This window comes from Mustela lutreola, chromosome 2, assembly GCF_030435805.1.
Source record: "Mustela lutreola isolate mMusLut2 chromosome 2, mMusLut2.pri, whole genome shotgun sequence".
Taxonomy (NCBI): Eukaryota; Metazoa; Chordata; class Mammalia; order Carnivora; family Mustelidae; genus Mustela; species Mustela lutreola.
Window position 1 is genome coordinate 19,878,702 of NC_081291.1, and position 24,631 is coordinate 19,903,332.

A 24,631-nucleotide genomic window follows, 5' to 3' on the forward strand; every position below is an offset into this window, starting at 1 on the left:
ACTTAGGGTCCCTCATGACCAAGGAAAGCTCTGATCTGGGGATTACACTAGCCCCAGATCAGGAGGGAAAGCCAGTCCCTTCCTATTTTTCAGCCATAAGAAGGGTGGGAGCTTGAGTGGTTTCAGAAATTGACACCATCCCAAGGCCTTTCTCTTTAGCCCTCTCAGCGCCCTGACACTCCCAGCCAGGGTCCCCTGCCCTCGGCTCACATCTTCCCCTTCATCCCTTCCCCTCAGGCCAGGGGAGAGAACAGAACCATTTCCCTGTGACACAAGGGGAAACTGAGATAGGCTCGGGCTTGGCTCTGGGAGTGCTGTGAGTCAGTAGGAAGAGAATCCAGGAGTCCTGACTCCCAGACCAGAGCACAGGAGAGGTTAGGCCTGTCCTCCGAGGGCATTCCCTCAGTACCAAGAGAGGGACGGACATGACACAGAGACATCCAGCTTGGCTAGGAACAGCAGAGGCCATGGGATTAATCGGATCAAAGCCAGTGGCTGAGAAGCAAGGGACACAGCTGTGCTGGGAAGCCCCCCCAGCTCAGCCCCAAGGTCAAGGCCTCTCCCAGCTCCCTGCTGGCTAGGCCTGGTGGGGGGGCCTTAACACCAAACACCCACCTCTGAGCACCATGGGCTTGGGTGGGAAGCAGGCAGGGGTGGGATAGGAGCCTCCAGCCAAGAACAAGACAGCCTAAAACCCTTCATCCCACGCCCTAGGGCACTAAGTCCTGGGTCCCACTTCCCATGGGCAGACACAGCTGTCTCTTACTCCTTAGAAATAAGGAAAGGGGGGGGGGGGCATGGCCAGGGAGAGCCCAGCAAGGCTCATCACAAGCCCATCGGTGGTGCTCCCCTCCTATCTCAAAAGCCCTACCCCTATCTGTTCCAGCCTCAGTCTCTTCTGAATATCTGGGGTGAAGACGGAGAATTGATGCAGTTAGCCCCCCCGTCCTTACCCGATCCCACCTCTGCTTGGGAAGGGTGAGGCAGACAGAAAAGACATTTTGTGTCGGACTGATAATCTGAAGTTCCCCACCGTGAGCACCCTTCACCGACGTTAAGCACTGCTCTGTTCTCTTCTGGCTTCGGGGAGGTGAGGGCAGAGCATTTCAGGGGTTAAGGGGCACTCAGAGAGAATCTGCTCCGGACCGAAGCCTTCCTCCCACAGCACTCCGCTAAGCCCCTCTCAGAGCAGCTGCTTTTCTACCTAGGGGCTCTTTAGCGCTCGGGCTGCCCCTCTGCTCCAAGCTGGCGGGACCCCCCCCTCCGCCTCTCCCCAGACCAGCCCCTCCTCCCGCCCGCCGCCTGGGATTGGCGGGCCGGGGGCGGGCCAGGGGCGGGGCCGGGCGCCCTTCATCCCCCGCCGCTGCGCTCAGCCGGGAGCAGAGCGGACAGCGCCAGCCAGAGCGGAGCGCCGTGCGTCCCCCACCCGCCGGGCCAGGTACCGCTGGGTGCGCCGACCCCCGCCCAGGGCACCGGGCGGGCAGAGCCCTACTGTGCACTTTCCCGTCTGTAGCCGGGCTCTGGGCAGCTCCCCTCGCTCGCCCTGCCCCGGGCAGGCGCCCCAGCCTCCATAGAGCTGGAACCCCGCGCGCTCTGGGCTCAGGTCCGGGAACCCGCCAGTCAGGGCTCGGCTCCGAGCTGGAGCTGGTATCCCCGGGGAGGAACTTCGTCGCCTCGGGGCCTGTCGGCCGCGGCAGGCGGGACAGCAGGAGGTAGCAGCCTTTGGGGCTGGGGCCGCAGGACTCCTTGTCCCGGCTCGGGCGGTGCGCGAGGGGCTTCCCGAGGCAGGACCCGCGGGGACAAGCTGGAGAGGGTCCTGGAGGGGGGCCGAAGAGGGGCCGGGAGCGGGCCCTGGAGCGCTGCCCCGACGGGCGCCTGACAGCCCAATCTGCCCGGCTGGCACGCCGGGAGTCCGGGTATATTTATCCCGGCCGCGTTGGGCAGGGGCTTGAGGGCAGATCGGGCCAGGCCGCCTAAGGGGCCGCGGGGCACATGTTGGTCCCAGAGCCGCTGCCATTTGCAGCCGGGCCAGCGGGCACGGCGGGCACAGGGCGCGTGTGGCTCTCTGGCCTGAGGGCGGGGCTCTGTGCGCGCTCCTCGCCGCCTCATTGCCCGGTGGGGGTGTGAGAGCTGGCGCCACGCACACGCGCGGAGGGAATGGACGAGGCCTGGGTTTGCATGAGCCCGCCCCCGCTCCATTAGCCCCTTCGATTGGCCACAGCGAATGCGTGCGTTTGTTTACACCCGGGGAGGGGGAGGCCAGGGGCGGGGCCTGTGGGAATCCGCCCTCTCCCCCCACAGTGACCTGAGCCCTGAGCGCAGGCAGGTACAGGCTCTAGGACAAGTCTGAGAGGGACTAAGTCAAAGGTCCTTGCACCTTGCACCCTGGGGGACACCTCGACCCAGGCCCATCCTTCCTTCAGCCGGCCAGTCCTGTCCTTCCTTCCGTGGCGGCCTTGGGCCACTGTTCTGTGCCTGGAAGAAGCCTTTGGACCTTCCACCCCTTCCTCTTCAAGTACACAGTCTGGCATGGGAGCTCAGTTCCCTCTAGAAAGTAAGACAATTCCTCAGAGCTTCTCTTTCTGAAGCATAGAAAGTTGGAGAGATCTGGAGACGATTCCATTTTGGGAGGGGGAGGTTCTGCACCACCTTGGAAGTCTTCCTGCAGGAAGCACCAGAGGTGGGAGGAATCAGGGGTGGGTGAGGCCAAGCCTGGCACATCTCCAAGAGAGCTGGAATGACTGGAATCAGAAATGAGAATCTCTGACCCCTTGGGGTTGGGGACAGGGGGCTGGTTCTCTGGATAGGTTGTGGGTCTATGTCTCAAAACTTCACTCTGCCTGGGTTCATTGAGCCCGTGTATTCACTGGCTTCTCAAACCATTCTTTCTTGGGTACTGGTTCTTTCGGCCCCCATCACTACCCCCCAGCCCCTACCCCACCCTAGTCCAGGGCTCCAGGTGGCCAGACCATGACAGATTACCCCTGTCCTGGTGCTTGCTGCCCTAGCCGGCGGCCTTGGAGTTGTGAGCAAACTGAGAAACAGAGGCACAAGATAGCCTAGGTGGTTCACAGTCACTGGGTAGGGCCAGGGAAGGTTTTTGAGCTGAACTGAGGGCACCCTCAAAGCCCAGGCTGGGTGTGTGGAAACAGGCACTCATTCAGAGGGGAAAGCATGTTTTAGGGGAGTGACTGACTGCAGGGGAGGGTCGGTTTGGTATCTGTGTATGTGCAGAAAGCTGCGGTGGGATGTGCAGCCTATGCTGTGGGAAAATAGGAGCCCTGCAGGCACATGGTCTAGTGTAGACACGCATGGCCAGGGGCCAGGGGCCACTTGGAGCTAGGCTGAGATGGGCTGGGGGCGGGCCAAGGGCCTTGAACTGGTTCTGTTCATTTAACAGCATGTACTGAGCACCTACCGTGTGCTCTACACACCTTCAGTCTGGGGGGTGGACAGCTGGCCTTTGACTCTGGATAAGAGGACAGATGTGGGGGTGGGGGGTGCACTCTAGAGGACCAGGCGGGGCTTCTGGGGGCTAAAGGGAAGGACCAGCTGCTGGGGCAGGAGGGGCTTTCCGGTCAGCGGCCTGGGGTGGCTTGGTTTTGAATTTCCGCTCTGCGGGCCACGTCCTGTACACAGCCTCTCGGCCGGCACGTCTGCACACGTGCGTGGCTGCTGAGAATGGGGGTCACTTCAATCGACTGTCACCTCTGTGTATCTTTTCCATTGTCCCGGTAGACAAGCGCTGGACCGGGAAGGGGGTCTTTCCAGCTGGGACTGGCCGTGCACCGGCTTAGTCCCACCGTCCGGATGTCCCTGCACCTAGCTAATAGAGGCCCAACCTGCCCATTTAGGAACCCGCAAATGCCATGGCAGCCTTCTTTAGGGCCCCCCCAGTTTCTGCCTGGCCATCCTTGTGGTGCCCGCTGGGCCTGCTGCCCACTCACCTGGGCCTCTGGCTCTCTCTTCCCTTCTCACTCTTTCTGGGGTTCTCTCTGTCTTTCACTAGTTATCTCCCTGTTTCTCTGTCTCTTTCCACTTGGCTATCTCTGGCTGGCTGGCCAACTCTGTCTCTCACCGCCCTGCTTGTCTCTCTCTCTCTGTCTCCTTGTCTGAATGTCTGTCCACCTCTCTATGTGTGTGCACTTTCCTGTTTGTGTACCTCTATATCCATCTGCATTTCTCTTTCTCCCTGTGCCTCCCTGCCTGTCTATCTGTCTGGATCAGTATGCGTGGACACATGTACCATACATATGTGCTTCCTGTTCTTCCTCTTTCCCAGTCCTCTCTTCCCTCCCTCTGCCTCTCTGCTTCTGCCTGACATTGGATGGTGCCTCTCCTCCAGCCCGACCTTGCCTTTAGCCGTCCCCTGCCAGGGTCTCTAACGAGTCCTGAGCTGCCCCAGGCCCCTGCTCCAGCTTTCCTTGGGGCTAGAAGTCCGGCTGTCCAAATATTTGGCCGCCTCCAGGGGATTCCGGGTCAGGAGAGAGGAGGATGGGCTGGCTGGCTCGGGGTCTCCCCTGCCCCTGGGGGGGGCCACAGGCACGTGATGTCCTGTCCTTTGCCTCAGCTGGGCCTCGGGCTGCACGTCCCTCTCAGCAGGCTGGCCGTGGGGGGAGGGGGCTGCTCCTGGCTCTGGCCCAGTCTCGAGCCAAGAGGTTCCAGCTGCAGCGTCCACTGGGGGAGTAAGGAGGGTCCTGGGCTGGGTGGGAGGAGAGGCCTAGGTGTCTCGGGGTAGGCCCAACTCTACACAGCTGTTGAGTGTCTAGAAAATGTACCCTGTCACAGGAAAGTCCAACTTCCGGCCCCAGCTGGGCCCCTCAGATCCTCCTAGACACTTCCGGATGCCCAGAACACAGACGCACCGACCCCAGACACCAGGGCCAGGGAACGGAGACGAGGAGCGATTGGTGCTGCCAACACATCGGCCTTCTGGGCCACCTTCCTTTCTCTGGATGTGCCCCCTCCTGCACACCCCCGCCTCAGGACCAGCCCAGCCTTGACCAGCTACTTACCCAATATTGTGGACAATGAAGGAGTAGTGGATGAGGGACTGGGTCTACTGAGGTCAAAATCTGGATTTGTACTCCTGGAGGAGGGGCTAGGGGTGTATAGGGCGTTAGCACTCTCCCATGTTCAGAACACCTTCCTGATATGCCCTATGTCTAGTCCCTGACCTCAGCAATCATCTCCCCACCAATCCCTGGGGCCGGGCCTTGAGAACGCATGACTCAGACACATCCATTGAATCCCGTTTCCCTGTTGACTGATAAGTAGTTCTAGGATGGTGTTGACTGGAGAAGCAGGTGGACAAGAGGTGTTGGGGTAGGAGGGGCACCCTGTCTTCACCGAGGAGGGGAATAAGGATGGCTGAGCTGGACCTGGGGGCAGGCCTCATCCCTGAGCCCCCAGGGATGACCACAGTGGACCCACAAGCCAGGCCAGCTGCCTCGCCCGAGGTCTGGGCTGAGGTTAGGACTGCCCGTGCCCCAGAAACCTGAGGGCTGCTGCAGCAAGTCCTATGGGGTCTGTGCCTTTACTAAGCATATGTGGCCGCGGGACTGAGGGAAGGACAATGTGGATGCCTTCCTGGGGATAGCCCTCTACTTCAGACCCACTAATGTCCCTGAACGCTGGGGAAGAAAGCGGTGGCCCCAAGGATCATGGGACCGAGAGATATGTATCCCACAGCAACTGATGCAAGCAGTGGCCTGGATTCCTGGGCCTCGAAATCTTTAATTAGCCAAACTCAACACCTGTCGAGGTGTGCCTGACAAATTCTCACCCCGTGATGTCCGCGTGGGCGAGCGTTACCTGCCGCGCTATCCCTATTGCTCCTGGCCTCGCCTTATCTCCCAGCAGAGCAAACAGGCCCCAGGGCAGTGGCCTAGGCCATCGATTTCCTGCCCAAGTCCATGCAGCCCCCACGACAGATGCCATTCTGATGATCTGCCCAAGGTTGCAGTGATCTCTCCACCCTGGAGCCTGACCCTTCTCTGAGAGCCCATGGCATGGTCTAAGACAAAAACCTTGGAGAAGCTCCTTGCTCTGTCTCCAGCTTTGCCAAACCTCATGGGACCCTGGAGGAAAGGAGGACACTGCAGTCCTGAGTGGGGATTTCTCTGCCCATGGTCACACGGTGAGGCAGGGCCAGGCCAGGACTCAGACTCCGAATGTCTGGTCTGGGTTGTCCCAACAGTAGGTCAGACTTGGCTGGCAGCTTGCTTTAGGCAGAAGCTGTCCCTGAGTCTACCCTGATTCCCTGATACAAAGGGGCATGCTAGGCGATAGGCCTGAGGGCTGGGAAATGTCAGAAATGGGCTGCCAGCCTCAGGGAATGGCTGGGGGCCATTCATCTCTACCCTGGCTTCTCAGCCCTTAGCCCTGCCCTACCCTAAAGTACAGAATGCTTGACCTGGCTTTCAAGGCTTTGTCAGCTTTGTTTATGGCAGTGGAACCTTCTTCAGTCTGTCTCCCACCACACCTTTGCCCATGCTGTGCCCACTGCTTCAGGTACTTTTTCCTATTCCATGATTTGGGACTCCTGAGATTTCAGAACTGGTTACAACACCTCCTCCTCCAGGAAGCCTTCCTTGATGCCTCTGTCTCCCCCACCCTTTTTAAAAGAATTTATTTATTTATTTATTTGACAGAGATAAATAAAAAAAATTTATTTATTTATTTGCCTACTTGTGAGTAGGCAGAGAGGCAGGTAGAGAGAGAGAGAGAGAGGAGGAAGCAGGCTCCCCACTGAGCAGAGCCCAATGTGGGACTCGATCCCAGGACCCTGAGATCATGACCCGAGCCGAAGGCAGAGGCTTAACCCACTGAGCCACCCAGGTGCCCCTGTCTCCCCTCTTTTAAGCACTGTATGGCTTACATTTAGTTACTATAGGAGCCATAGTGTGGGGGATATGTTTGGGGATTTTGTCCCTTCCAGACTGGAAGCCACTTAAGGCAGGATATTCCATGTCCTCTCTGGAATCTCAAGCCATGCCAAGACCCAGCAGTGACTGGTTGTGAGTAATAGACAGGTTGTGAAAGTCCAGGCCTAAGTCCTACTGGGGGGATGGGGAACCTGGAGACAGGAACTCGCACTTTGGCCATGACCATGCCATGGGCTGTGGTCTCCCTGGAGGTAGTGCCTGGCTGCTAGGGAAGGATATTAAGGCAGAGAAGGGTGCTTTGTCCAAGCTGCCAAATCAGCACACTCTGAGGGCCTGTCCCAGCCTGCCCAGGGTGGGAGGCCTGAAAAGGGCAACCCCAGCTGAGAGCCAGGGGGCACTCTGGAGTTACTCTGGAGATAAGGTGCTGGCATCACCACACCCAAGTGGGACCCTTGGAGAGGGGCTGGTGGTGGGGCTTAGGGCAGGGGCATGAAGACAGCCTGACTTCGGGGGCTCTCGGCCAAGGCAGGAGAGCACGAGAGGAGCTGGTCACATTGTCATGGTCCTAAGTGGGCAGGGCTGAAAGTGCGACAGTTTCAGATGCCAGCATGAGAAGGAGAGGAAGGTTGAAGGAGTCCAAGGATGCCAAGTGTGGGGTCCTCAGGACCGAGGTGCCTGGGATCTGAACTCTGGCCTGGGACTGCCTAGGGCAGCGGTGGGCTGGTCCTCTGGTCAGTTCTCTGTGCCTGGGGCCTGAGGCCTGAACCCAGCTTCCTATCTCAACTCATAGCCCTGAGTACTAAGACCCCCAGTGCTCTGCGTTCTAAGCAAACCTGAAACCATCAAGGTCCGGAGGAGGCGGGGCATTCAGCGTTCCCAAGCAGACAGGGTCCATGGCATCATGATGACACTCTGGTGGGGTGCCCCCCCGGCTCAGTCGGTAGAGCCTGTAACTCTCGATCTTGGGGTTGTAAATTTGAGCTCCATGTGGGGTGTAGCAATTACTTAAAAATAAAGCCCTAAAAAAGACTCGGTTTTGGCAGACCTACATGGCAGTGCTGTCCCGTCCTTGGTCTCCACTCAGCTCCTAGCTCTCCTGCTGGCCTCTCTGGCCTTTAGGACGTCCTTATAGACCTGGGGCACTGTGTCCAGGTACCTTCTGGGCATGAGGTAGGTGGCTCCCAGCCCCTGTGATGGGAGAGGGGCCAGTGAGGTATGTGGCAGGGGGCAGGGGTAGTGGAGGGGAAAGGAGAGGAGCTGGTTCCTTGCAGACGGAGCAGAGCCATGCCCTGAGGGCAGGGAAGGGAGCCAGTGGCCCAGGCCCCTCTACAGCAGCCTCAGGCCCTGAGTTCCTGGCCTGGGGTTCCAGGAAATGGGGAATCTGCTCAAAGGGTCCACTCCTGGATGATGACCCCCTAAGGGGTGGGGGTATTCCCTAGCAGTGGAGGAGAGGTTCAAAGGAGAACATGGCCATAAGGCCAGCGCTGTGTGGAGGGTGACGCCTGTGTGGGCCAGAGAAGTCGGCCCTGGGACACTCATTTCCTGGAAGGCCCCCTGAGGGCCCTTCGAGGCCAGGCGGGCAGGGCCCAGGTGTCCAGCCACCCAGCACCGCCTCAGGCCTCCTGGCTCCGGGGGGGTAGCCTTTGCGCCTGCCGTTCCCAGCGCCAGCTCTCAGACCACAGAAGGGCCTTTGTTCCGGCTGCCAGCAGTGCCCGCCGGGCGGCTGGGAACAGGGCCCACAGCCCTCACCCTCTCCCGAGGCCTCCAGCCGTCGGGCAGTGCCATTCTAGGTTGGCTAGGAGGCCCCTGGCACACAGGGCCAGCACAGGAAACCGTCTCTCGGTATTAACGTCAGGGAGGGGGTGTTGGTCCGGGGCCCACCCCCAGAGTGCGGTCTGGATGCCTGGAACTCAGCATCCTAGGGTCCATACACCACTGGGCTCTGAACTCAGGTCATCTAGCTGATCCTCGCTGGACAGATGGAGAAACTGAGGCCCCCATGGGCTTGCCTGGGCTGACATGTAAGGCAGGGGAGGCAGGGAGCACTAGGTACGGGCCTAGGGGCATCCCCTCAGGGTGTCCTGGAGAACTCAGGTATCTGAGTTCTACTCCCCCAAAAGCAGGGCCCAGGGAGGCAGCAGACACAGCTGCACGTGGCGGTAAGTCCTGAGTGACCTTCCAAAAGGTCTAGAGCCAATATGGCTCTAGACTTCTGGTGGGAATCCCAGGAGCAGGGATAACCAGAGGGACCCATCACTTCACAGACTTCCACGTCACTGTGAGAGCCAGCACTCCTGGCTGTGGCTCCTGACCATGGAGGCGCCTCTGCAGACAGAAATGGTGGAGCTGGTGCCCAATGGCAAACACTCGGAGGGGCTGCTCCCAGGCACCAACCCCACAGCAGGCAACCAGAGGTGAGCCGAGGAGGGACCAGGTCATGGCTTGGGACAGGGCAGGGTGCTGTGCAAGAACTAGAGCTGAGCTGCCTGCTCTGGCCTGTGCCTGCAGGGTTGAGGGCCCCAGACGGAGCTGCGTGGAGGGCGAGGGCTTCCTCCAGAAAAGCCCCAGCAAGGAGACACACTTCACTGATGTGAGCGGGGTGCAGCAGGGGGGGCTCGGGATACAGCAGGAGCACGCCTGCAGCAAGGAAGGGCTCTGGGGCAGCAGCAGGAGGCTAAGGGGCAGTGAGGGGGGAAATACTGGGAGATCCTCCATGCTTCGCCGACTCCCCCCCCCCCCCCGCCAACCTCCCATTTCACTCTGGTGCCCGCAGTTTGAGGGGAAGACCTCATTTGGGATGTCGGTGTTCAACCTCAGTAATGCCATCATGGGCAGCGGCATCCTGGGGCTCGCCTATGCCATGGCCAACACGGGCATCATCCTTTTCCTGTAAGTCCCCTCAGCGAACCCTCTGGAGACAGAAGCCCTAAACAGGCCACCACCAGCCATGACCTCCCAGGACCCACCAGTTTCCCATCCCAAGACCCAGGCTACAGTGAGTGGGCTTAACCCAAACCACAGCTTAAAAAAAAAAAAAAAAAAAAAACCCTCCACGGCCAGACAAACATGTCTCATTTCCCAGCAAACCCACTGAGATTACAAACACAGGGCAAGCCTAACAGACCTGAGTCAATCCTTCTACCACCTTCCCATGTGACGATCAAGCCTCCATGGCCAGGCCTTGTGCGGGCACACGTCCTTTACCTGGGAGCTCTGCCCTGCTGCCCAAACAGAAAACATGTTTGTTCCAAGAACATGAGGAGGTGGTGCTCAGAGGCCCCTTCTGGGTCATAGCTCACCCTGGGTCAAACTGGGAGGTGTTCACCACTGCTGGGGCTTGTTGAACTTGCATCTAGACCTTTTGGGGGTCCAGAGACCTGGGTCGCAGACCCACACACCCTGGCCTCCCAGAGCTCCTCGCCCCTGCCAGCCCAGGAAGACTCAGATGTCTTCCTTTCATCCATCCTCCTCAGGTTCCTGCTGACGGCCGTCGCCCTGCTCTCCAGCTACTCCATCCACCTGCTGCTTAAGTCCTCAGGGATCGTGGGTGAGCCTCCGACCCAGCCTGGAGCAAGGGAGGGAGGGACTGGGGGAAGCACCCCTGACTCCTCTGACTCTTCGTGCCCACAGGCATCCGTGCCTATGAGCAGCTGGGCTACCGGGCCTTTGGGACCCCTGGGAAGCTGGCAGCAGCCCTAGCCATCACACTGCAGAATATTGGAGGTGAGGTTGGCAGGTAGACACAGGCAGGCGGCGGGCAGGTGGGCAGCCCAAAGGCTGGCTGCTTCGGCTGAGCCCAGTGCCTGCCTACCCCTCTCCCCCCAGCCATGTCCAGCTACCTGTACATCATCAAGTCTGAGCTGCCCCTTGTCATACAGACCTTCCTGAACCTGGAGGAGCAAACCTCGTGAGCCCCAGGGTGGGCGGGGCCGGGTGAGGGCGGGAGGCCTCAGTCTACCCCTTCATGTGTACTGCCAGCCCCCGGAACCCAGGCTGGGCTAGTGGGAGTGATGAGACCGAGCTTGCAAGTGGCTGCTGGAGGGGCAGAGAGCTGCCAGCAGAGTTAAGATTCAGTGGACACTCATTTAGGGAGCACGTAGGGGAATCCCCCAGGAGGGCCAGCTGGGATAAGGGGTGGGGCGAGGCTGAGGTAGCCGGGCCCCACCTGGGCCTGGACCCAGCCTGTGAGCACGGGAGGGCCTGAGAGCCTTGGGCTTAGCTCTAAGCACCTGCTATTCCTGACCGTGGCTTGGGTGTTAGCCACCCCCCCCCCAACCAAGAAATTAAGCCCATGGTGTCCCAGTTGCCCATTGTCAGTTTAGCCAGCACTAATGGCATCAACCATGTTTTGTGGGTGGAGACAGAGAAGACAGCCAGGCCCTGCCCTTGGCCACACAGCCCAGGTAAGCAGATGGATTTGAACTTGAGAGCAGCTCTGGGAGGAACCAGTCAGGATTCTTCCCTGTCCCCCCTACCTCCCCTCCACCTCCCTACCCCCAGTCCTGGGGACCTTTCCCAAGGAGTTGGCCTTTAGGCTTCCGTGGGAAGGAGGGTCTCATTCCTTATCCCTTCAATTCTCTATGCCCCCGTCCCTTGGTGGTGGTGGGGTGCAGGATGATGCAAGATACAGATGCCAGGAGGGACCACAGGGGCACTGGAAGTTGGCAAGTCCCTGAGACCCACTTGGAAAATGTCCCACCCCACCCCCAGAGCCTGGTTCTTTCATTCAGTGTCCCCCACACACACCACCTCCCTGGGGCCCTGGGGGCCACTCCCTGGGGAAGCTGGACCCAGACCTGTGTGTCCTGAGAAAAACAAGAGCAGTGACCCTACCTATGGTGATCACCAAGCAGGAGCCAAGTGCCCTAAGTCCTTACCTCGCCCAGGAAAGTGCTGAGAGAACATCCATTTTGCAGATGGGGAAAGGGAGACTCAGAGCTCTGAGCGAGTATTTTTCAGAGGTCACTCAGTAGCACCGTGGTGGGTGGCACTGATTAGGTATGGAGACAGGCCCCCACCCCCAAGGCTGAGTAGAGTGACGTTGGCTCCCCACTCCTGTCCTTGCAGGGACTGGTACATGAATGGGAACTACCTGGTGATCCTAGTTTCTGTCACCGTCATTCTGCCTCTGGCGCTGATGCGGCAGCTTGGTGAGTGCAGCAAGGCCATGGCCTTGGAGGGGGATGTTGGAGGGGTGCCTGAGAGGGGACCCCAGTCTCACAGCCCCTCCCCACTTTGCAGGCTACCTGGGTTACTCCAGCGGCTTCTCTCTCAGCTGCATGGTGTTCTTCCTAATCGCAGTGAGTCTCCCTCCATGCTGGAGCAGAGGAGGGCAGGTCACCTGGGGGAGGGGGCGGGGGGGGGGCTCCTGTGTCAGGCCATGGGGTCAGGCCTTTCTGGGAAGCCTGGGTCAGAAGGCAGCTCCTTCTGCCCTGACCCAGATGTGGCTTCATAGTGATTCTATGAAGCCTGGCCCTGATCTTGCCATCCTTCCCGCAACCCAGGTCATTTACAAGAAGTTCCATGTGCCCTGCCCACTGCCCCTCAACTTTGCCAACGTCACAGGCAACTTCAGCCTCATGGAGGTCACCAAGGAGGAGGCATCACTGCAGTCTGAGACCCAGACCGAAGCCCTCTGCACCCCAAGCTACTTCACACTCAACTCCCAGGTCCCGACAGGCCAGGGTAGAGACGGTGGGCCCCCTGAGAGTGGGGTGGCCTGCCCTGACTTGGTCCCTGTGTCTCCCCAGACGGCGTACACCATCCCCATCATGGCCTTTGCCTTCGTCTGCCATCCTGAGGTGCTGCCCATCTATACAGAGCTTAAGGAGTAGGTGTCTGTGGCGGGGGGGTGGGCGGGCCCCTGGAGCTGGTTTGGGGAGAACGAATGTGATCCCGACAGGGAATGAAGGGGGCCAAGTCACTTTTTCAAACATCTCCATGGCTCCCCTGAAGGGCGACTGGGGGCAAGAGGGAGACATCCTCAGCTGCCAAATGGTGAGGGTGTGGTGCCAGAGAGACCCCAGGGCCCACGGGGACCTCTGGGGTGGCCCAGCTTGGCACCAGTCCCCTCCCCTGCTTTGCCACAGTCCCTCCAAGAGGAAGATGCAGCACATCTCCAACCTGTCCATCTCCGTCATGTATGTCATGTACTTCCTGGCTGCCCTCTTCGGCTACCTCACCTTCTACGGTATGGCTGGAACATGGGGGCAGAGGCAGAGGCCAGGCTGGGGGGCACAGGGCAGCCATGGCGCCCTGCATACTATAGGCGCTAAGTAGGTGCGCGCTGCCTGATTGTGCCCTGCAGCTGTGGAGGTGAGTCTGTTGCCACTCCCCACAGTGTCAGGGTCAAGCCAGGCTCAGAGCCCACCCCCCTCCCCGGGCCGGCTGCTGACCACCCTCCCTGCCTGCCGCAGACGGAGTGGAGTCGGAGCTCCTGCACACCTACAGCAAGGTGGACCCGTTTGACGTGCTGATCCTCTGCGTGCGTGTGGCCGTGCTCACAGCGGTCACGCTCACCGTGCCAATCGTTCTGTTTCCGGTGAGCCGGGGTGGGTAGGAGGACCAAGGCAGGGTGGGCAAGAGGGAGCTGACAGATTGGTGACTCTTCCCACCCCCCCACCCCTCCATCCAGGTGCGCCGTGCCATCCAGCAGATGCTGTTTAAGAACCAGGAGTTCAATTGGCTGCGGCACACACTCATTGCCATTGGCCTGCTCACTTGCATCAACCTGCTGGTTATCTTCGCTCCTAACATCCTGGGCATCTTCGGGGTTATCGGTGAGGGTCTGGCCCAGCTGTGTGTAGAGGCAGAGTACTGGCCCATAGAATTTCCTATCTGCACATCCTGGCAGATTCCTGAGATCATGCCCTACATTTAAGTGATGGCTGCTGGCCAGGTGCACAGCTTGGCTTCCTGTCTGAGATTTTTTTTCTTAAGGCTATTCTAATCCTTTCTGAGGGCTCAAAACCAGAGACAGTTCCCCTTGCTAGGGGACAGGATGGAGCCCAGGTGCCAGGGACCTCTGCAAAAGATCTCACTGAGTCTTGTCCCCATTTCACATATAAGGAAATTAAGGTCCATCATGATTAGGGGAATAGCAGAGCCATACAGCTGGTAAGTAGGGGGCCTTGATTTAGCTCTAGGATCATGGGACTATAGGTTTGGTGTTCTGTCCACTGTCCCATCCCAGCTGGGGCTCTGAACTAGAAGATCAGATAATTCTGAGATATCTTTGGGGTGACCCAACTCAGGAGACTCAGAGACCCAAGACTGCAGGGACCAACACATAGGCCTGGGGGCCAAGTGTCATGGATATCATAGACAGGACTGGAGATTCTATGTATCTGAAATCTGACTCAAAATGATTTAAGCAGAAAGGATGTATTGGCTCAAATAATGAGAAAAACCTTCAGGAAGAGCTGTATCCAGGAGCCCATTATCTTCAGGGCTTTGTCTTTATCTCGTAGCTTGCCTCTTTTCTTTGCTAGCTTCATTCACTGACAGATTCCTCTACTGCCAACAGCACTAGCTTTCCATCCAGATAGACAGAGAACAAGGGGAGGGACTGGTAGGCTCTCCAGAATCAGGCAGAGCTCTCAAGGGGAGTCTTCAGGTGAGACTCTGACAATAAGGAACGTTTGATCTCATGGAAGGGTCCACCTCCGGACCTCAGCCAATGTGCGGACATGCCTCGTTCTTTGCAGGTGCCACATCGGCCCCGTGCCTCATCTTCATCTTCCCTGCAATCTTCTACTTCCGCATCATACCCACTGAGAGGGAGCCTGCAAAGTCCACCCCCAAAATCTTGGTGCGAGGGTCCTGGAGGTTGGCAGCCTGGTGTGGGGCTGAGGGGGCTGCCCTGACCTCACCCCTGACTCTGATTCCTGACCTCACAGGCACTTTGTTTCGCTGTGCTTGGCCTCCTTCTGATGACCATGAGCTTGAGCTTCATCATCATTGACTGGGTGTCAGGGACCGGCCAGCATGGAGGAAGCCACTAGGAGGAGACACCCATCCTGTTCTGTCTACTCGTCCAAGTACCCCTGCCCAGAGTCTTAAGTCCCTGCTCCCATCCAGACAAGGGGGAGGAGAAAGACGTGGTTAACATTATGGCATTGGGCCCTGCCTCATGTCCTCTCCATGGAAGGTTTTAGCTAGAGCCAGGACCAGGGCCCTTGGGCCACTACCTTGCTGGGCTCCCATACTATAGGGGATTCATGGGCTGCGAGCAGGGTGGGGCTGTACCCTTGCTCCCTCCCTCTTGCCTCAGGTCCCCCCCAAGCCTCTGTTCACCTTGCACAGATGCATACATTGAGGCCCAGCTGCTGCCTCCTGAGGTCACACAGCCTGTAGGGTACATAGAGCTGGAACCTAGACCTGCAGCCATCTCCCCACTTGCTGCTGGGGCATGGTCTGCACCCTGGGGCCTCATCTCCCTCAGCGCACTTGCCTTTTTCCACTTCTGTCCCCGAAGCCCCTTTTAGGCACTAGGCTACTCTTGTCTCCTTCTCCCGTCCCCGTCACCAGAAGCAGCAGCCCCCCCCCCATACCTGGAGCCAGCAAGTTCTTTTGAGTGTGAGGCTGGTGTGGGCACCCCCAAGGGACCCCTACCCTGGCCTTTCACCAGTTCTGGGGAGGCTGGGACTCCCCCCACCCCCACCCCAAGCCTGGGCCATAGCTCACATTCCACTTCTGGGAGAAGAAAGAAGCTGGGACCGGAGTGTCTCTGCCCCTGGGAGCCGAACACCCCGGGGGCTGCTCTGGGGCAGGAGTGGAGAGGCAGTGGGCTGCCTTTTATAAATATCATACATCAGACCAGCTCTGTTGTGTATCCGTGATCCCTGTGGGCCCGGTACTCTTGGAAAGTGGGTAGATGTCGGGAAGTGGATGGTAATGGGAGCCCCTCCTGCCTCCTTCCCTGAGATGAGGGTGGGGATGGGCCCCCTTCCTCCCAAACCGGCCAGTGGCATGCTCAGATTCAGCTCTGGATTCAAGCCAGGCTCAGCACAGACCTGCTTTCTCACGGGGTGAGGTGGGGAGGAATTAATGAGGCCCCAGGAAATGGGACAGAGAGAGGCCTCCGGAAGGAGGCAACGTGAGGTGCATCCCCAGCAGCTCCAGGGAGGGTCTGAGTGGGGGGCAGCCGAGCCCTGCGGAAGCCCTGCCGAAGGGCCCCCTGCCCTTCCTGGCTGCCGCATCGGCCCTCTGTCAATGCCTTGAGTCTGGGAACAAGAGCCCAAGAATCCTGTGACCTGTCAGGCTGATCTTCTATTGAGAGTAAAACCCACTGTGAATAAAGGTGGGTTAGTCAGTTCCTGTACTGGGGGCCCGGGGTTTTGAGTAGAGGGTCCAAAGCAGGGCAGGGCTAGTCTAAAGATGCAGGGTGGCCTCAGGTGCCTTGGCGCCCGCTGGGACTGGGAAGCTGCCCATTGCCTGGGGCAGGCCTAAACCAGCTGGTATCCAGCAAGATGGAGCTGCCCAGGCCTTGGCACCAAACCCTCATTAGGAGAGACCCCGCACCCGGCTAGGCCGCCGGGGAAAGGGCAGCAGGAAAAATCCGGTTTGAACTGGCAGGGCAGTTGCCAGCTTGGGAAACCCCTGAAGAAAGAATTTCCTCAAGCTGGTGGCTGCGAGGCCCCTGGCAGTGCCAGCTGACCAGAGGGGGGCTTCCTGAACCTAGTTCCTTTTAGCCCCAGGCGCCTGACTCCAGCCTGGGGACTTACCCAGGAGGCCTGCAGCCCCAGAAAAGAGCTGGACACTGGCCTAGAGGGGGCTGCAGCCTTCTGGGGGTCTCTGGCTTCCTCCTTATCGGACTGGGTCATATCCCTGCGTGGAAACTTTAGCTCCTGGAGAGTGGGAGGCAAGGAAGAACAGGGTCCAGTCTGCTAACAGACCCTGGGGGTCTTTTCTCATACTCCGTCTGTCCAAAGAAGGCTGCAGGTCAGGGCAGCAGCAGGCCTGCCTGGATTCCTTTCAGACCCCGGGCCTGACGTTAGGCTTCTCAGACCAAGAGGATCGGCTCACGGTAACACCACCTGCTCCTCCCCTCTCCCCACCCACACGGAGCCAGGGTAGAGGAAGAACTCTGGCCCCCCCAGAGGCCTTCTCTGCCTGCCCACCTAGGTCTCCCCCAGCCTGACCACTGGATAACCCTCTCCGGGGGGGGGGGGGGGCAGATAATGCAGCCACCAGACTATATCTAAAAGCCAAGTGTCCACATGGCTACTTGAAAATGAGTATCCCTTGTCCCTGGCTGTCAAGGTCCAGCTGGTCAGGGGCGCCTCAGCGGCTCAGTTGGTTAAGTGTCAGACTCTTGATTTCAGCTTATCATGATCTCAGGGTCGTGGGATCGAGTTCCGAGTCAGACTCTGCCCTGGGCAAGCAGCCTACATGGGATTCTCTCTCTCCCTCTGCCTCTCCCCTCCCCTTCCCCCGCTTGAGCTCTTTTTCTCCCTCTACCTAAAAAAAAAAAAAAAAATGTCCAGCCACTCAGCCCCCATAAGGATGGGTCTGCAGGCCCTGGATCATATTTAAGCATTTTTGTATGTTTTGAAGAATTTCCTAGGTCTTTTTTCTCTTCTTTTTTCCTTTTTAAAATTTGCTCTGCTTGGGATATTGACCAGTTGAAGCAGCCGGAAAGTTCAGCACAGGGGTCTTCTCTTCACTGCTTTTCTTATGATTGTTTGTAATAGCAAAGTGAGATGATACAGACCAGGAAAAGGGGCCAAAGCCCCGCCTTGGTCTTATCTGAGCCACCCTCCTTACCTGTGTGCGTGTGCACACCTCCCCCTGCTGATGGAAAAGAAGTTCATTCATTCAACAAGTGTCTATGAAGATTTCCCATGCTAGGCACTCTGCCAGCATTGGTACACACAGCAGTGACCAAAGTGAAGGCCCCTACCTTCCCAGAACTTAAATGCTAGGCATGGGATTGAATTCAGACCAGAAACATGAAACATAATCAGGGAGTGACATCCTTTGTTAGAAGATGGTCAGGCAGTACCTTAGGGACTGACAATGGCAAGATAAGGGCAACAAAGAGTAGGGGTTCTGGAGGTAGGTCCAAGGTGGGCCTCACTGAGAAAGAGATGTTTGACCAGAGATTTGGAGAGGGCAGAAGTCATCTGGATGCCTGCAGGGAACATTCCAGCCAGAGGGATCAGCCTGTGCAAAGACCTGAGGCAGAAGTTGCCCAAAAGAGGGGCAGCAGAGAAGTCACTGTGGCTGATGCTGAGGCCGTCAGACAAGTCTAGGGTAATTCTAAGGCTGTCTAGGGACCAAACTGTCACCGCATCCGCTGAAGGAGGCAGTTCTTGGAAGGGAGGGAGATCAGTTTTGCCTATGAAATCTTTAAACAGGGGCGCCTGAGTGGCTCAGTGGGTTGAGCATCTGCCTTCCGCTTGAGTCACCATCCCAGGACTCTGGGATCAAGCCCCACATTGAGCTCCCCGCTCAGCAGGGGATCTGCTCATCCCTCTCTCGGCCCCTCCTCCCACTTGTGCTTGCTCTCTCTCCCACTCTTGCTCTCTTTCTCTCAAATAAAAAAAATCTTTTTAAAGATTCTATTGATTTATTTGACAGAGAGATCACAAGTAGGCACAGAGGCAGGCAGAGAGAAAGGGGAAGCAGGCTCCCGGCAGAGCAGAGAGCCCGATGCAAGGCTCCACCCCAGGACCCTGAGATCATGACCTGGGCCGAAGGCAGAGGCTTACCCCACTGAGCCACCCAGGTGCCCCATAAATAAACAAAAATCTTTTAAAAGAAAGCTTTCAACACTGACTGGACATCAAAGTGGAGATGCCAAGTCAGCGGCTGGATACGTGACTCAAGAGTGGCCAGTGGCCAGTTCTGGGGCTTTGGGTCTGGGAGGCAAGGAGCCTAGATGAGAGGACAGTGGAGTACAGAGTACAGATAGGAGGAGAGCAGTCAGGAGGGAGCTTTGGGACCCTCCTATTAGGAGGAGGAGAGATGGCGTGGGATCCAAGAAGGAGCTGAGCAGGGGGAGCCAGGAAGAGGTGGGAGAAAATGCGGGAGGAAGCAGGCTCCTGGGAGCCAGGCAGGGGTCAAATGCCTGGGAAGGTGAGCGTGGAGCTTCAGCTGGGTTCAACAATGTGTGGGGTCACTGAGGACCCGGCCCAGGGCTGTTTTGTGCGGGAGGGGCAAGCCTGACTGGAGGAGGCAGAGGAGGGCATGGTAGGACTTGGCGAGACCAGGTATAGGTGACCTGTGTGCAGTGAGAGGAACAGAGCCAACAGAGGCTTTTAGGAAGACTGGGGAGAAGCTACTGAGGGAAAGAGAGTAGACCGTGGGTTGGAGGTAAGTGAAGGCCAGGGCTCTGGAGACACTGGGCTGGAAGACAGTAGCTGGAGGTTGGACAATAGGCACCACGAGTATACAGGGCAGACCCTACCAGGCCTCGCCAAGCTTTGATAGCCAAACACATGGGAAAGCACATGGAGGGACTCAGAGGACTCATCCAGATACCTGCCTTGACCTCTGTTTAAATTTCCTCCAGCAACTGATTTTCAAATAACTTGGAACAGTAATAATTGACTGGAAGTCACTTAAAAAGAGTAGGCCTGGAAAAAATCTGAAAGAACAAAACTTCTTTCAAAACCATAAGGTTGCAAACCTGCCCTCCAACGCACAGCGGGACCTGGACAGGATTAGACCGCGACGTGAGTCCCCACACCCCCACCCGCACCCCATCGTCTGTAGAAGGCGGCCTCTGCTGTCCCCTGGCGGCCAACCACTGGAGTCCTGGCTGCGCCGTGACCCACTCAACACGTTGCAGGGCTGGGTGGCTGGGATGGTCAGCTGTGGCTGTGCAGCCGGGCCTTGAGACTCTGAGGCAGTTTCCAAAAGCTTCCGGGCTGGTGCGTGGAAGGAAGGCAGGCAGGAAGGCTCGGGGAGGGACAGGGGGAGGAAAGGTGGCCAAGGAGGGACCGGGACCTTAACGGGGGGCGAGGGGGCTGCGGGGAGGGCATCCTGGGCAGGTGAGTGAGGAGCTGCCAGTCCCACACCTGGCCAGGTCCTGGGAGGATGGGGGAGCAGGCCTGGACCTCTACAGGGTTGCCTGATCTGGAAGGAAGAAAAGGGCTGGACTCCCAGAGCCACTCTTGGGATCTAGCCTTGATCTTGCCTTCTGAGAGTCCCTCTCCGCGTGACAGAACTCCTCTCCTTATCCTACCCACGTCGACACCGCGGTCAAACTCAGAGCCCCTCACTGCGCAACCAGCCCTGGGCTGGGCGTCCACGGTAAATAGAGAGCCCGCTGGGAAGTGCCTGCCAGAACGGTGCCCCGGTAGGCGCCTGAGGCGCATGATCTCCGCTGTGAATTTGGGGAGGCAGAAGCGGGAGAGGGTCCTGGAACGGAGGGTGTAATGGTGCCAGGACCAGAGAGAGCTGAAGGCAGCTGTTAGGGCACGTTCTGGGGATGGGCCGAGGGAATGCTCATCCTCTATGGCTGGAAAGGCTTGGCAGGCTGGGACCAGGCATGGGAGAAGGCCACGCCACGGAGGGCTCGGAACCAGAGGACGCTGAAGGGCTGCTGCCCTGTGGAGAGAGAACCTGAGGGGCCTCTGATGGCAGGCAGGTCTGCGGAGGCCGGGGCCAGAGCCGGAGACTAACCGAGGCGAGAAGGCAGGCCTACGACAGCCAGGAGAGCGGAAGGAGAGGGGGAAGGCTGCGCGGAGGCGGAGGCAAAGGCGTAGGGCGGAGGACGTAGGGCCGAGGGCAGAGGCGGAGGGCGGGGGAGCGCCGGGTCTCGGCTCCCGCGCTGCGCTCGATGCACGCCAGGGGGCGCCGCTGCCCCGCGAAGCCTTGCCGGGCCTCCTGCGGCCACCGAAGTCCCGCACTCCCGCCTAGAGAGGCCCGGAAGAGGCGGGGCGCGCGCTCAGAGACGGCTTCCGGTCTCAGTTCGGCCCGAGAGGCGGGGGGATGGGGAGCGCCGTGGGTGGGGCCTGGGTGCGAGAATTTGGGGAGTGGGGTCAGAAATGGGGCGGAGCTACAGGGCTGCGGTGGGCGTGCGGGGGTGACGCGGGCTGGAGGCGGCAGGACTGGAGCTAGTAAGCCGTGTGCCTGAGCTCCGGGCCATTTCTCTCATGAAATACAGTCCCAGGGCTCCGGGGGCCCCAGCGCTGCGCAAGGCCTGAGGGCAGGGCATAGAGCCTTGGAGCAGTGAAGAAAGGGGAAGGGATCTCCAGAGGGGAGGTGGGAGGTGCACAAAGGTGGGGAAAGCAGGTATGGGACGCGGGGAAGTGTTTTGACCGATTTTCTTTAAATGTCCATCTAGAGGTACCTGGGTGGCTCAGTCGTTAAGCGTTTGCCTTCTGCTGGGATCATGATCCTGATCCTTGATCCTTGATCCCTGATCATGATCTTCTGGGATCAAGCCCCTCATTGGGCTCCCTCCTGGGGTTGGGGGAAGGCTGCTTCTCCCTCTCCCACTCCTCCTGCTTGTGTTCCCTCTTGCTGTGTCTCTGTCAAATAAAATCGTTAAAAAATAATAGGGGCGCCTGGGTGGCTCTGTGGGTTAAGTGTCTGCCTTGGGCTCGGGTCATGATCTCAGGGTCCTGGGATTGAGCCCTGCATCTGACTGTTTGGCAGGGTGCCTGCTTCCCGCCCCCAGCCTCCCTGCCTACTTGTGATCTCTCTCTCTGTGTCAAATAAATAAAATCTTTATTTTTATTTATTTATTTTTTAATATTTTATTTACTTATTTGACAGACAGAGATCACAAGTAGGCAGAGAGGCAGGCAGAGAGACAGAGGGGGAAGCAGGTTTCCTGTCAAGCAGAGAGCCTGATTTGGTGCTGGATCCCGATCCCAGGACCCTGGGATCCTGACCTGAGTGGAAGGCAGAGGTTTTAACCCACTGAGCCACCAAGGCGCCCCACAAAATCTTAAATAATAATAATAATAATAATAAAAAACATCCATTTGGAGGAAAGGACAAATCTGTGGAGAGGGGTGAAATTGCACCAGCCAGCCCAAACCTGCTAGAGGAAACAAGCTCAGTCCAGGTATACATGCCCTCCCCAGTCCATGGGGTGAGGCTACTTTCTAGGGGATGATGGACAGCCATGTCTCAGTAGGCTTCCCTCCATTACCTTCACCCCCTGCCTCCCTCCCTGCCTTCTTTTTTGTCCACAGGGCCCTGTCATACCCCTTATAGCTGCCAAAGGGAACTTTAAAATAGCAGATCATGGGGCACCTGGGTGGCTCAGTTCTTAAGCGTCTGCCTTCTGCACAGGTCATGATCCCTGGGATCCTGGGATGGAGCATTGGGCTCCCTGCTCGGCAGGAGGCCTGCTTCTCCTTCTCCCACTCGCCCTGCTTGTGTTCCTTCTCTCACTATGTCTCTCTCTGTCAAATAAATAAAATCTTTAAAAAATAAAAAATAATTATAAAATAGCAGATCATATCAACCTCCCTTAAACTCCCCCCTAGCTGTCAAACAAAACAAAACAAAACCCCTAGTTGTTTCACAATTACATTTGGAATAAAATCTAAACTCTTCTCTGCCCCCATGGCCCTGATGATCTGGCCCCTAGCGCTAGCCCACAGCCTGGACTGTGCTGTGACATCCCGACACCCCATGCCAGCCCAGGACTTTTGCCCTGTCTGGTAGCATCTCAGAGGCTTTTCTCCAGCAGCCTAATGCCATCCCCAGGCAGGCTCATCCCTTTCACTGTGTAGCTGGCTTCAGTGGCAGCATTTGTTCCCTGCAGTAGGGCAGAGCAATGTTCCACCCCCCAACCCCCCCTATTCCCCCCCACCCATGCTCCTTGCTCAATGACCAGCATCCCTCCTGGGACAAGTCGCCTTTCTCCTGTCCCTCTACTCCCAGCTACCATCTATAGGAGGCCCCTGAGCCGAGGTGGCTGGGCCTTGGAGGCACCTCAGAGGCTGCTTGCTCTTGCATCACCTTCATTAGGGCTGTTTTTGCTCCTTCATTAAATTAAATTCCAGGAAGCATTGCTAATGAAGGCCCTAACGAGTCTTGGGAGAGGCTACCAGCCCCAGCCTTTGGACAGAGTGACAGAGAGGGCTAGGCAACAAGGTGAACAGAAGAATGGCTCCTGGGAACAGGCTGATTATCATTTCCCAGGCCCTCTGAGGCCCCGGGGTTTCCTGGGGAAGGTGGTCTTTAGAGTCTGTGTCTGCAGCAGACACAGTGATGAGTTGGACCACAAACTCTTCAAGGATAAGAAGAGGGACTGAGCTTGGACTCTGCCCCCAAGCCCCGAGGGCTCCCTGGGCAGTTCTCCCCCAGTCATGTCAGTAGCAGTCTGAGCTCCAGGACCAGTTGGCTTTGCAGAGCCAGGCGTGGGTCACAGGCTGAAGGCTCAGATGTACCCCTGCCTCAGCATCTCTTGGGGACTTGGGAAACCCCTGCCTGCCCTACTCCTCAATAAAGCCTCTTAGCAGTCTTCTCTCACAGCTTTGTACCTCTTACTCTTGCTATTCTGGTCAGGGTGGCCTCCTTTCTGTTCTAGGAACATGAAATATCTTTCTACCCCAGGGTCTTTGCACTGGTTGTCGCCTCCACCTATCACTCTCCTCTCAGCTTGTCACCTACATGGTCCCTTACCATTCAAAGCTCTTCTCAGACTGTTAGTCCTGCGTACACTCCCGGTGGCTTTCTTTCTTTCTTTCCTTCTTTCTTTCTTTTTTTTTTTTAAGATTTTATTTATTTATTTGACAGAGAGAGATCACAAGTAGGCAGAGAGGCAGGCAGAGAGAGAGAGGAGGAAGCAGGCTCCCTGCCGAGCAGAGAGCCTGATGTGGGACTCGATCCCAGGACCCTGAGATCATGACCTGAGCTGAAGGCATCGGCTTAACCCACTGAGCCACCCAGGCGCCCTCCCGGTGGCTTTCTTGTCACCCTGTTGATTCCCTCTGAAACCTTGGAGTTCATTTCCCTGTTTACTTGTTTGGCATGGGCTCTTGAAGGAAGGGTCCCGGCAGCCTCTCTCCCCCTAGGGTTCTCAGCACAGTGGCTCACCTGGGTTCACAGTAGTCACTAGCTGCATAGATGTCTCCTCTTCCCAGATTAACACCCCCTCCCACTCTTCTGCCCCCCAGCACCCCGTGTCAGGTGGAGTCCCCTAGCCCATCCAATAACTTCTGGCCTGAGTTCTCCCAGTGAAAGCCAGTTATCTCTGAAGGAGGAGGATGACCAGGAAAGGGGACCCTGGACCTCAAGTCCTCCTAGGCTTGGGACTCTTTCTCTGGGGAGTAAGAGGACCCTGGGAAGAGAGGTTTGGAAGGAAGGGGCAGAGAGGGCAGGGTAGCTGACTCCAATCTCAGAACTGCTCCTGGCCTAAAACAGGAAGGGGGAAGTGCAGAGGTTGTACCAGGAGGTGGAGCCTGGTTTGGGGCTGTAGGGAGGGAGCCATCTCTGGCCACTGAGATCTACAAGCAGAAGCGGCTGAGGCTCTTATCTGCAAGGCCTGTGATTCTGGGGCCACAGAGTTTTGTTGGGGACTCCCCGCCACCTGGGAGCCATGGAAGTGGGGGTGGTCAGGATCCTGGATTCTGGGTGTCCCTGTGGGGTCCTGCCTGTTCCTGGGCTCTGGGTAAGGGCAGACACACCCACCTCGAAACTGCTTTTGAGGAAGTGCTGGTAGCTTCCCCTTCCTGGAGCCTGTGGGCTGGGGTGTCACAGCCCACTGAGAGGGTCTCCATTCCTCCCCCTGCTCAGGCTGGTGCACGGTTGGAACTCAGTTCAAAGCTGGC

At 58.0% G+C, this 24,631-nt stretch overlaps 1 protein-coding gene across 2 annotated transcripts; it reads left to right on the forward strand.

The window, feature by feature from the left end:
- Positions 1–1,328: 1,328 nt before the first annotated feature.
- SLC38A3 (solute carrier family 38 member 3) lies at positions 1,329–15,704 on the forward strand. Of its 2 annotated transcripts, XM_059160964.1 has the most exons (17): positions 1,329–1,438; positions 9,152–9,301; positions 9,396–9,477; positions 9,661–9,776; positions 10,361–10,434; positions 10,518–10,610; positions 10,713–10,794; positions 11,252–11,290; positions 11,955–12,037; positions 12,129–12,187; positions 12,392–12,556; positions 12,638–12,717; positions 12,977–13,077; positions 13,304–13,428; positions 13,522–13,666; positions 14,594–14,697; positions 14,786–15,704. In XM_059160964.1, exons 2-17 carry the CDS (start codon positions 9,201–9,203, stop codon positions 14,888–14,890), a joined length of 1,554 nt encoding a protein of 517 aa, XP_059016947.1. In that variant the 5' UTR covers positions 1,329–1,438; positions 9,152–9,200; the 3' UTR covers positions 14,891–15,704. The 2 variants fall into 2 exon arrangements, with proteins under 2 accessions (XP_059016947.1, XP_059016948.1); XM_059160965.1 differs by lacking the exon at positions 11,252–11,290.
- Positions 15,705–24,631: the final 8,927 nt, after the last annotated feature.